This window comes from Zonotrichia albicollis, chromosome 11 (assembly GCF_047830755.1).
Source record: "Zonotrichia albicollis isolate bZonAlb1 chromosome 11, bZonAlb1.hap1, whole genome shotgun sequence".
Taxonomy (NCBI): domain Eukaryota; kingdom Metazoa; phylum Chordata; class Aves; order Passeriformes; family Passerellidae; genus Zonotrichia; species Zonotrichia albicollis.
In genome coordinates, this window is record NC_133829.1 from 12,861,489 (window position 1) to 12,874,655 (window position 13,167).

General features: G+C 39.2%; 1 protein-coding gene across 5 annotated transcripts in view; it reads right to left on the reverse strand.

Annotated features, from left to right (window-relative positions):
* Window positions 1–13,054, reverse strand: part of CCPG1 (cell cycle progression 1) — a 23,101-nt gene extending 10,047 nt beyond the window's left edge. For 2 of the 5 annotated variants that reach the window (XM_074549377.1, XM_074549376.1), the window contains exons 1-5: window positions 8,480–8,551; window positions 4,623–4,737; window positions 4,065–4,144; window positions 3,659–3,866; window positions 2,580–2,675 (exon numbers count right to left, since the gene is read on the reverse strand). In XM_074549377.1, coding sequence (XP_074405478.1) covers window positions 2,580–2,675; window positions 3,659–3,866; window positions 4,065–4,144; window positions 4,623–4,737; window positions 8,480–8,539 — 559 coding nt within the window. In that variant the 5' untranslated portion in view covers window positions 8,540–8,551. Of the gene's footprint in view, window positions 1–2,579; window positions 2,676–3,658; window positions 3,867–4,064; window positions 4,145–4,622; window positions 4,738–8,479; window positions 8,552–12,814 lie in introns of those variants that run through there. The other 3 variants (XM_074549379.1, XM_074549378.1, XM_074549380.1) reach the window with 2 other exon arrangements.
* Window positions 13,055–13,167: the final 113 nt, after the last annotated feature.

Below are 13,167 nucleotides of genomic sequence, written 5' to 3' on the forward strand. Positions count from 1 at the left end.
AAAGATTTCAGTTTTCCTTCTCTTGCAGCTATTAAAACGGAAATACTTCAAAATGAAAGAGCAATATAAAGGTCTGCTAAAAGAAGGCCTCCTAGAAGAAAGACATGGTTTTGTTACATCCCCTCAAAAAATTTCATTCTGTGATCTGCATGCAACTGCAGAAAAAATTCCATTACAGTTCTATTAATGTAGCTATTAGAAATATTCAAAATCAATACATAAATTTATTTAAATATGCAATTTTGTTTTCTTTTAATATCTACTATATACTATCTGTTAACATCTTTACCCACCTTTCAAAAAAGCCATTTTCAACCACTACAGCACAGGAAAAAATCCATTTAAGTGCTTTTCTGTTTGTTCTTTCCCAACACTCTTCTATTACAGGACTGAAGTTTTGGTAAAATTGGACAAGATTTGCAATAAGAAACAAATTCCAACCTTAAAAAATACCTTTTATAGATTTTTTTCAAGATTATATTTATTATACCATTTGTATGTTCATGTTCTAATGGCCCAAAGGGCCATATTCTAACCAGGAAAATAACAACAGAGCTGTAATTGCTTGTTCCTATTTGTACAAATGTTTGCTGCATATACTGTAAATAGATTTCTATAATGCAGTATATAAGTAATTATTATTTAATCTCCCTCCTTTAAAAGTGTAACTTTCACGTGCAAGGGGAAGCAGTAGTAGGGTGGAAAATAGCTTTCAAGTATCTACATTCTGTACCTAATTCACATGTCTGGAATAAATTCAATGAGATCAGTGAATTCTCTAGACATGAAAAAGTGCTCCTGTTTGGACACTAATTTTGCTGCTCACAGTCACACAATGCTAATGCCCCCCTAAAATATGGCTGTTCATTCTCTTATCAGACATCATTACTCAGAATGTAAAAATACAAATATAGGAAGTCTGTCCTTGAACAGTTCACAACTGAAAAATCATTTGTTTGAGCAAAGCCACGCACACACCACTGAACAGACAAGAATGCCAAGCAGTGCTAGCTATTATCTATAAAATGCATTACCACTTAAGATTCTTCACTTAAAATAAATTACAACTTGATAGAGGTGATTGCATCAAGCCCAGAAAAGATTATCAATTAGTATCTGGAACACTTCTAATTTCTAAGTCCATGGACAAGCAACATGACAGATTATGAAAGACAACTTCCTCCCTTAATAAAAAGCTCCATGTTAGTAAATCAGTCAAACCAGACTTAAACAGTGACTTGGACATGCAGACACTTAAATGAATTTCACTTAAATAGCTTAGTAGAGAAGGACACCATTTTAGACCCAGTCATTTAAGCAGATGCATACTTCCCAATCCTGGAAAACAAAGGCAAACATTCAGAATGCATTCCTAGAATGCAATTCAGACATTATAGAGAAATATACAGGACAAACTTAGTAAGAGCTGTTTTTCTTGCTCATCTGTGGGGTTTTGTAGGGTTTTTCAACAACCAAAGAAGGTTACACACATGGAGTACAAAAGTAGTTAAGGAACAAGAGCAGCTTCCAGCCAAATGAGAAAATTCTTTGATACACACTGGACAGCAAAGAATAAGAAAAGAGGAAAAAAGAGACAATCAGAAAGAAAAATGCTGTAAGATACTTAAAGCCATTCATAAGCACTTACAGCCAAGTTGTCAACAGCAATTACACTTTCAGGCAAGAACGACACTGCCTTACAGCTGCTGTAAGAATTCAGTACAAAGCTGTGTTCTAATAGTACCAGGATAGAAAGGACTACAAATAAAACCAAGTGTGACCACAATAGCAGCCCAAAATCCTAGTTTCTACTGTGATTTTGAAGTGTCTGATCTATACCAGCAATCAGATTAAGTCAGTTGACATTTCTGCACAGACACAGCACAGATACAGTTCACTGTAGCATATGGGTATTTCTGCTGGCTGAACTTCATTCATGAAGCAATAGTAAAACATTTCTGTTTGCATGATGAAGGCAACCTAAACAGGAACTGGTTTGCAAAAAGAAGTGGCAGAAAATCCTTGTAGAATGCTTTAGTATCTACATTAGGAAGAATCTGAGGCTCATCCTTTTCCAACACAAAAGAACACTCAACAGGAAGTGGATGGCAAAGATCTCTGTTGCCACTTTTTGTCACCTCTAAAACTTCAGCATTTAAAACACTTGCAAAAGTACTCCTGCCATTTTCTGCAATACTTGATCAGCTGAATGCCCAGCACTAAAGGCCATGCTGTAATCAGCTTATGTTAGAAGGAAGAAATTCTTTTTGCCAGTCACAGGTAGGCTTGGAATCCAACAAGAACTATCCACTGAAACAATCAAGCACACACACTGAAATGCATTACAAACCTTACTGATGTCTGCTCCAAACCTACATGCAAGGTTAACATCTTTTTAAAGAAGCACATAAGACACCGAGAGCTTAGCCAAGTTCTTCAGTGAGGATTGGCTTTCAGCATCTGTCTAGAGTATGACTATGACAAGACCAAGTCAGGTTGCTATCAAAAATTGTAAGAACACTCCATGCAAGCCTTAAGCAATCAGCTTTGCACAAGCTGATCAAATGTAATCACACCACCTTGAAAAGGAAGACTGCGAGATACATGCTCTTTCACCTCATTTCCCCATCCCCTTACACAATCAGGAATCTTCCACAGCTTCTCCAGCCAACTGACTTTTGTGTACAAAAACACAGGGAGGAAAAAAAGACACTTTTAGAACTCATCCCTAAAAGAAAAAACAAAGTCAACTAAATCTTAATTTAAAAATTAAGCCAGATTCCCCAGATGACTTAAAGAAGGTGACAATTTTGTTACAAATCTTCACTGATTATAATTAGACACTAAGCTGTCACTTTCTGTTTCCAGTGGATACTATGCAGATACATGAACATTTAATGATGCTGTATCCTACTCTAAGATAAAACAGTATTTTAGGTAAAATCCTGCTTGTATAATAAACTTAATTTGAAAGATAAAAATCAGCAATACACAGGTGTCATAGAAAACAGAGAACAGAAGAGATTACAAACAAGAAGCCAAAAGGAATTATAGAGGAAGACTAGAGAACAGCAACAAAACAGGAAGTTTTTGGTTTGGATTTGTTGGGGTTTTGTGTTCTTTATTGGATAAATATTCATCCTCTTCCTCCTGATTATAATGCACTGCTTATTTCAGTCAAGCACTGGGAGTACCTTAAATATATAAATATACACTACATAGCTATGAGGGTGGTGCAAAGCTTTTGTAGTCATACTGCCTGATCCTCATGGCACCAAAAATCCTCTCCCACTTCTAGTATTTATGCCAACTCTTATATAAAGCCCAAAATATTGCCAAGAGAAAACCTACAATTATTCTGTGAACTAAAAGTAATTTTCATTCTCCAAGATGTGCTACAAATTAACTTTCCATTTCAAACAGTGAACAATTAATGAAAAAGATTGCTTTCAATTAAAAAATTGCAGACATACATTTAGACAAAATTGAAGAGGGCACCTAGAGTTTAGAAAAACTCTAATACTTGGATATTTACTCAACAAAACCATTATTTTTTTCCTCTCTCCATAAAAAGAAGGCTCCCTAACCAAAGACTGGATTTGTTTTTTTCCCTGGTGACATTTTTGCACACAATTGCTTAGGACTCTATTGCTCTTACCAGTTTCTACATGGGAAAATGCATACTGACTGCTAGAGGAGGAACCCATGTTAAAATCCTCTGAACTCTGAGCTTCTTCACCATCAGCAGGAGCTTCCTCCTGACTCTGAGTTTCTTCTGCTTTTGGAGCTTCAAGTGTAACAATGTCAGAATCATCACTAATAGTTCCAATGCAGGAGCCATCATCAGGAACTTTTTCTTTATTTTCCTAGGGAAAGGGACAGTGTGAGAATTATTCAGACACAAAAGAAACATGAAGTAATTAAAACAAACAAACAAAAATTGTTGGAACTTCAGGAAAGGAAAAATTTGTGTCTCTATTTTAATGCCTTCAAAACATTTCTTGCCATTGACAGATGGGGCTTAGAGAAGCTTCTAAGTAATGTAGTCTGTTAATGTAATTTACCTCTGGAACTGTCTGAGTTTCCTCAAAACCAGATAGTGTGTTATCTACTGCTGGGATCTCTTCATCATTGTTGCACTGAGCTATAAAATGAAAAGAGGAAATAAACAAGCAAACAAACATGGGATTAAAAGCAGCAACCACACATTATGCCCACACCCATATAATATTAAAATACAATGTCATAAAGTTATTTTTTAGGAGTACAAGCATTGATGGTTCCTTCCAAATCATTCTTATTTGATCTATGACATTACTAGGGAACAATTCTTTTATCAATAACACTTCTATAAATGATCTTACAGCAACACCAGTGCACACTATTCTATAACACATCTAAAGTATGGACAAAATGAAAAACATTCTACTAATTTCACACATTTCAGGAAAAAATACTTTTATAAAGTTGATGACTGATCATTTTCCATAACGCTGGTGAAGCAAATACCCTGACAGATGTCCACAAAGCACATAAAAATCTATTGAAAATACCAATTTTGTGCCAATGCTGCAACAAATATTGATCTATTTTATGTAACTGCTCCTCTTTTAATATCTTACCTTGCACATCAATTGCCTGCTCCTCTTCTTGCAAGGAAACATATTCTTCTGAAACAAACTCAGGGTTGTCATTTGTGCTTCCATTTTCCAAGGTCACTGTCTCTATGTCAGAACCCTGAAGGTGAAGAGTTTAAATGGACATCACAGTTACTGGGGTTTCCAATAGTAAAGTAGGAAGAAAAGGTTACAAAGAAAACAGAATGTTAGTAATAAAAATAGAAGCAGAAAAAGTGAGCCTTTAAAACTGAAGACGACTTTGAGCTAAGAAAAGCAGGTGAAATACCAACTAATTAACTAGAGTGAAACAAGTGTTAGTGTGTAACTAACATGACCAAGGTTAAAAAAAGTTAGACAAGGACAATTCTAAAGGGGAAAAATGACAGCAATTTAGGCATTAATTAACAACTACACTGAGTATTTTAAATAACTATTTTTATTGTCTTTATTAGATCTGTTTATTAAATGGAATTTAGAGAAACAGAGGAGGTTTAGAATATGGGATCTAATTCTTGTTCCCATCTACTGTATGCAAATACACACACCCTCCCAAAAATAGAACTTTCAAGCATATCAACATGAGCTGCAATAAATACTACTACCAGGAAAAACCATGCATAACTTCACTCCATCTCAACTCCTGTGAGAAATTTTGAAAGGCTGCTCATATAGTACATCTCTGACACCTCAAAAACAAATATTTATACAAACTCTAGATTGGATTTCTATCTTTAATCCAGAAAGGAGCCTTCGCTACTGGTCAGCTGCCAGGCAGCAACAACACCAGAGCTGCAACAACAGGAACTGCAAATAAACAATGCCAGGAGACTGCAGGGTACTAAAGTCAAGCAATATGCTTGACAATTCCAAATGTTTAATCTTTATATTGTAATTTTGGTTTGAAAACACTGATGAGACACCAGTAAGGCTATTAGCAAACTAGAAACATGCAAAACATAACTGAAAAAATCCTAAGTCACTCTGATCCATAAATAAGTTGAGCTGTTTTTGTAAACAGAGATAGTTATTTTTGCAACAGCAGGTGTGAAATTACAGTAGCAGCAACACTTCCAGATCAGTTTCCCTGGATGTCTCATTTCAGGACTCAAGCAAACATGTACGCTTTTGTTTTTACAGAGCCTGTACTTAATGAAGATTAGATACCTCAAAAAGAAGTGCATAAGATACATTCTATAATCATGTTACAAAGTTATGTTTCTTTTATAAAGGCTTCCAAAAATAACTCCTTTGTTAAACTGTTAAACACTGTGTGTCTTTTTTCTTTTTTAAACACATTGTATCTTTTTTCCTTTCGACTATGTAAATATCACAACTTTGATTTGATGTGATTTTCAGAAATTCCCCTCTCATTTACAAGTAATTTACTATAATCTAAGTGAAATCTCAGGAAAGAAAATGCAAAGTTATTTGGGGTTTTGGGTTGGTTAGGTTTTATAGATAGATATACAGGTTTATTATGTGACAATTTTCTCTGGTGTGACAGAACCACTTTCATTTCTTATATTGTGAAGAACAAGAAAAACATTTCAGTTTGCCCAGGCTCTACAAGAAGAAAAACATCAGGAGTATTGCTTAAGACAGATTACAATTTTAGCTAAAAAACCAAGTTAATGGGCTAGCTGAGTGCATGGTTAAACACACAGGTGGGAATGCATGAGCTCTCTGATCCACTTCATCTGATGCTGGACCTTCCATCTCAGCAATAGCAAAGAGGTCAAGAAAAGACATTGTCACCTCCCTACCCTCCTACACAAAATTAGCAAGTCCTTTCTCAGGAGCAGCCCAGCAATGCAGAGCACTGTGACTCTGCCCAAAGCCCACCCTCAGTGCAGCAGCCACAGCTGCCAGCTCCCTGCAGCCACAGCCTGGCCAACAGCCACTCCCTAACGCACTGCAAAACGTGTCCACAAACAGATCCCACTGTGCTATCACCTGTACAGGTCACAACAGCATGTGAGAAAATCATAACTCAGCACTCCAAATTTGTCTAACCCACAGTTCTACCCCTGTCCCAAACATCCAGCTCAATTCACAGCAGTGTACAGAAGGCCACATCCCCCTCCATGGGCAGCAGCTGTGTGAAGGGTACCTGGCCATCCCCTCCATTCTGCTTTCTTTCTGCTCAGATTCAAAGCTGTCTTACCAGAAGAATGCTAATAATGGCAGCTCTCAAACACCAGTGCTGCCTCATTTTTATTTCACTGAATCAGAGATGAATAACTGGGAACACAAAATCTCCATGCCACAGAAATCTGTTCTGCTTTGACTAGACAAATCCCAGCCATCCTACAATCTTGTGTTATGTTAACTTATTTAGACAGCATAATTCATTTGCAGTTACAGTGTAAAATAACCATCCCAAGAATGAAAATAAAGTCTGCACTTCACAGCTGAATAACTCAACTGCTGAACTCAACCTCTAAATCCTTTTACTTTTATCTGAGCTCTGTGAGTCCAGCATCCTGTTACACTCTTGTAGCCCACTTGGCCTTGAGGAATTGAGTGCATGAGCTTTCTGTTTCTTTTGGTGACAAGATTCCCAACCCGTCATCCAGCCCAAAACAAGGAAAAGAAGTTTTAACCATCTCTTAAATACCACTTTGCTGCCAATAGAAATGAAAGCATGGCCCAATATTTATAAGCTTCAAACTGTATCACTTGTGACAAGGAACTGTCAAAACATGAGTGCAATCACAGGTTTGTAATAGCTTGGTTCCAAATTTCCCATTTTCATTACAATTTGCAAAACAGGGGAGTGTGCAATGAAAAACAGATGAACACTATGCATGATTTCCAGTCATTTTTTCCTGCTTTCCTCCTCTGAATGAAACAGCCCAAGCCCTGGTCCTTGAATTCTTTTCTGGAGCAGGCAACAAGTAGATGCAGGCAATGCTAAGTGTCATTCCAGGAAAACTGTCAACCCATCTGTCCTGAGGATTCTGGCTCAGTGGCCTCCTCAGTTTACAAGACAATGCTAAATACATAAGAATCAAACCAAACAAGGAAACCAACCCACCCATCCTACACAAGGCAACCAGGCCTGCCTTGTCCACTGTGGGAAGGGCAGATAAAACTTCTTATCTATACTCATGTGTCTGCTGTACCTGAGCAGGTGCTGAGGGCCCCGTGTCAACCAGCACAGTCACGGCAGTCATTTGATCAAACCTAAGGGCTGACCTTGCCATAAGACTCCTGCTCTCCACTGACAGCACTGATTTCATCCACACAATGCAAACTTTGAAACCAACAGCAAATCCAGACACCTGTCCCAAGGTAGTGCTGGAATATTCACTTGTCCCTATCCTAATTTTCTGTAAGGAAGACTATATAAGTACTGAGGGCTGTCTCTGAACAGCCACTGCTGAAATTAGGATCAGATGCCTTAGTGGTAGAAAAAACTTGGGGAAATCATGGAATCATTCCCTTCTGTACAAGATATTTTTCCAGCCCAGTATTCCCAAATTTCTTTGTTTTGGTGAGGGTACAGATTTATCAGGAGGAGAAGAAATACATTAGCAACAACAGACAAGTTACACAGCATGCTAATATTTTCAGACAGGGTGAAACAGAAGACTGCATGCCACTAAAATTCTACCAGCTCTGCAAAGTAAAACCTTTGCAAAAAAAAAATTCTTTTAAATATCAAAATTTGTATCAACTATAGTAAAAGTATACATTTTTTAAAATAGTAGTTTCATGATTTCCTTCTAAATTGCTCTTCTGTATTCTCTGTTGATATGCAATATCCACACAAAACAAGAATTACTAAGCTGAAATAGTATTTTACTGCTTATAGATAGCCTTAAATGACAGAACTGTACCAATGTGAAACTGGGTACCTCGTGATTGATGACAGTCCAGCCGCAAGACGAATCACTGTCACTGGAATTTTCAGACATTTTCAAAGCACACTGCAGGTAAAAGTAGACTCTTTTAATATGCAAGACACAAAATTTCACTGCTCTATTGAAAAATAAATAAACAGAAGAATGGAAATAATGATGTTACAGAAGAATATACCAACACACAAATTGTTATTCTGGAACTGAGGAAAAAAAAACCAGAATAAAAGTTGAGAAAGAAAATATATTCTTTTGTACTTATTTCCTGTTATCTTCTTTATACTTGGAGCAAATATAGTTTTGCTAGGCACATACTTATTTCAGCCAACCAAAAAGCCCTCAGACTAGACACACACACAAAGCTAGTCAATAAATTAATAATTAAAGTTAAACAATGATGCTATAGACAAGTTTTAAGACATGCAATAATTTCTGCTTTGTTACATGCACAGAAACTACAGTTTATTGAAGAAAAACAGTGTGAGGGTTTTTTGAGAAGAAACAGATTAAGATCTTTTGGAACTAATTTTCTTCAACTACTGGGCAAAATCAATGTTTCCTGTTTCTTTCACTCCTTCACACTGATTCTGAGGAAAATTGAGAGCACCTGGCAACTACAAAAACAGAATGAAAATAACAAAGTATTTTTTTAAAGTAATATTACCAGATGACTGGCAGCCACTTTCAGAAGAGAACTGCCCAGCTGCAGCTGTCTATATATCTTTTCTCCTTTTTAACAGGAATTTTCCAGGGATACAGAGTATTCATTAACATCATATTCAATCACTTTTTCAAGTCCTTAATTAGCAAAAAGGTTTTATAAAGAAGTTTAAAACAGTTTTGGTTCCTTGAAAAAAAACATATTGAATTTTTATATAAAATTGACTATGGATTCATCTTGATGGGAAAAAATTCCCAAAATTTAACAATTTCCAATCGATTGCCTGTTATATGTATCAACATAATAAAAGCAGCCAATGAAGTCATGGTTCAATACAGCTTTTATCACAGAATTTCAGACACCTGCTTAATTTCCCACTCTGAGTTAATTCCAGTAAGAACACAGAAGAAAGCATCTATGTGTTTAAATTTATTTGCTCTCTACTTTATTATCAATCCTGTCTTCACTCCTGGTTTCTCAACACAGAAATTATATATAAAACTTTGAATGAGAACATTTAAGTACACCAGTGTGGCTGGAAATTGGCACAACAAAATATAAAACCTCCAATTCCATGTAGGTTTCTCTCAAAACACAGTAAACGTGTCTCATATCTCTGCATTATGATAGTTACTGCATGTTTTTCTAAGATAAAACTATTTTCTCATCAACTTCTACTAATATATTTACAGTTCCTCTGTAAAAAAAAAAGGCAATAGTGACAATCACAACAACATTTTAAGCAAAAATATTCACTAACAATCAACTTAGATATGAAACTTTGAGAGAAACTGAATTTCTGTTTTTTTATAAATCCCTACTTTGAATATGGTTGTCATTTTCCTGCAGACATTTTCCTTCCTCCATTAGTTCTTTTCCTGGAATCTCAACCAGGCTATGTCAGGTTGGGAGGGGGTGGGAAGAAATCTATTTTGGTTTGAGTTGTTTGGGGTGTTTTAAATCACACTGCATAAAAGGATCTTTTTTTCTTTTCAATTGTGATTTTTAAATCATACTTCTTCAATCATCAAAATAACAAATGTCCAAACGGCTAAGACTAAGTTCTGGAGCTGACATGTGACAATGGCATCTGCTTGCTGTCATTAATGACTCTGAATGTGACTGGGAATCCAGCAGCAGCAGCATTCCTTTCACAGGAAGGGAACTCCCAGCACCAGAACTCGTCACCTGGCACAAATATCATTGGCTGCCTTGCAAAATCTGAATTCTTAAAACACAACCTCAGGGCACCAGTACAGTTTGATACCAGTGCATCTACAGATTTTGAAATCCCAAATTGTCACAGCAGACTCTGTGCTGGGCATTGCAACATCTCACTTCCTCCAGCTAACTCAGCATTTCACCCTGGGCCTGGTGAACACAACAGAGACCCCATCCTGCTCTCCCTGTCCTGCCAAAAACACACTGACAGGTAACTGCAGAAACACAAAGGCATCTTCTGCTCTGAACATACAGCCAAGGCTCTGGGCTCCACATAAACACCTGTCCTCCCATCCCACACAAAAGTTTCAGCACCTCCCTGGGTACCAACATCACCAAATATGTTAAATAAACAAACAGAGAAACAAGCAGGCAAACAATCATCATTTCCTATTGCTCACTTGTCTTGATAAATGGCATTGAGTTAGAAGTTATTTGTTTCTATTCAACCAGAAGACTACACTAATAGTGCATATTTACCTGCACACAGGTGACATACTACCAAAATAGAAAATATTTTTATATCACTATTCTAATTAATATTTTAAATATTAAATATTTTAATATTAAGAAAAATAATGGAATTTTTTTAAAGAATAATCAGAAGAACAATAAGGTTTATGGCTAGAACTGCTAAATTTAGCCAAATGACAACAGATAGATAGCTTGGCATCAGACTGAAGAGCATCTCTAGGTTAAATGCATTCCTACAGGTATATTCAGCAAACATACACATGTAAAACAGTTACCAAAATTAAAACACTTTATTACTCAGATCTAAAAGATCAAAAAGACCTAGAAGCTTTAATAAAAAAATTACCTAGGTACAGTGTTCCTAAACTTCAACCATCAGCTAAACAGTTTATTTCTGCAACAGATTAATAAAATGCACATAATCATAACTCAATCCAAGGTCAAATTCAATCCCCTAAGTACACTGAAAAACAGAAAACTAACTTGAACACAATGGCTAAACTGACCCACTCACTCACAAACTCTTCTCCAGTTTGATTCTCCAGCAAATGACAAAGACCCACTAAGAACTAATATGCCTCTCCAACCAGCCTAAAGGGGCTGGAAATGCTGCCACTGTCTTCCTGAAAGTAACTTTAAAAAAAAAAATAGCTTTGAGCAGGAGTTAAAAAGACATCAAGCCTTCAAACTTCCTGATGAATCAAGATGACACTAATGGGTTCTAGCCCAGTAACAGCAGGGAGAACTGGAGGATACACTAGGGTGTTACAGGTCTCCTGTATGCCAGGCCAAGCCAGAAGGAAAGACTGGGAAAAACCCAACCAAAGCCAATCCCGTGGTGCCCTGGTTTTGTATGCTCACTAAGCATCTTCATTGTCACTTCTGGCATCATCTTCTTAATTTCTGTGTGGAGAAATTAAATACTCATTATGCTCAGAGTGCAATTTGTATGTATTTGGGGAAGTGGGGCAGGAGAAGCATTAACTATTTTCCTATGCTTAGTGAGATGTAAACCAGAAGCATAAGGTGCAAAAGTTTACAACCATATGTATTGTTGATAACACAATACCAAGTTATCCCAGATATGTACATAAAAATAAATCTGAGATACCACATCCTGTGTATCTACTGTAAAGCCAAATAAATACCAGCCTTCAACAGGTCCACTCCAGTCTAAAAAAACCCTTAAGATCAATCATCTAAAAAAAGGATTTCCGAGACTAAAAAATAACCTTCAATAAGCACTGACAAAGATGAGTAATGGGCAACAAAGAAGAATACGAATGTGTTCTACCGAGTTTGCTGTGCTGTCATTCCAAGTAAAAACTCTCAGCTCTCTTCTACAGTCGATTCTTTGTTGCACAACAGAAATAAAAACAGGTTCAGCGCTATTAAACTTCAGCGTTCTCATGGAAGTTTATTATTTCTAAGTGGTTATTTCTTCCCCTAAGTAACATTCTTCTCTAAGAATATATTTAGCAACCCATATTGAATATAGAATATTTCCTTGTTTTGAAGGAAAGCCAGGCTCCCGCAAGGCTGGGCATTCCCGGCTCAGTCCCTACCCCCAGTACGGCGCAGGTGTTCCTGGAGCGCACCTGAAGCGGAGCGCGACCCGGCGCCAGCGCAGTTAAAGCGCCAGCGCAGTGTTTATGAAACAGAGCACCTTGCATCAGCCGCCGAGGCAGCGGCAGGCGATGGCAGAGAAGGAAGTTGGCAAACGCCAGCGCCCGGGGCCGGGGCCGGCACGGCGGTGACCGCTGCCCGGAGCCCGCTCGCCCCCCGAGCAGCGCCGCGGCCCCGCGCGGCCCCGCTCACCCGCTGCCCCCTCCAGGAACGGCCGCCCGGCCCCGGCGCCCCGGGCTCTGACCCGCTCCGGGCGGCCCCTCCCCGCGGCAGCCACCGCGCCCCCCGGAGCTCCCCGCGGCCGGGCCGGTGCAGGGCGGCCGCCCCCGCGGGCCGGTCCCGCCGCCTACCTGAGCGCGGCCCTCGCGGGGCCCGGCACGGACGAGGGGCCGCGGCCGCAGCCGCCGGTGACGCCGTCACAAACAACCCGGCCCGCCCGGGCCGGCGCCTGCGCGCGGGGCGGCGCCCACAGCACCCTGGCGAGCGTAGTCCGCGCCCCGCCGCGGCCCGGCGGCCGCAGCGCCCAGAGCGGCCCGGGCACCGCAGCGGCCGGAGCGGCACCGCAGCGGCCGGCCCGCCCCGCGGCCCGCCCCGGGCACCGCCATGGCAACGCCGCGCCGCCGAGCGCGGGCCCCGCGGCCCCGGCGCCGGTTGCGCCGGGCGGGGGCTGCTGGAGGCCCCTTCAGCGCGAGGAGCGTTGTGC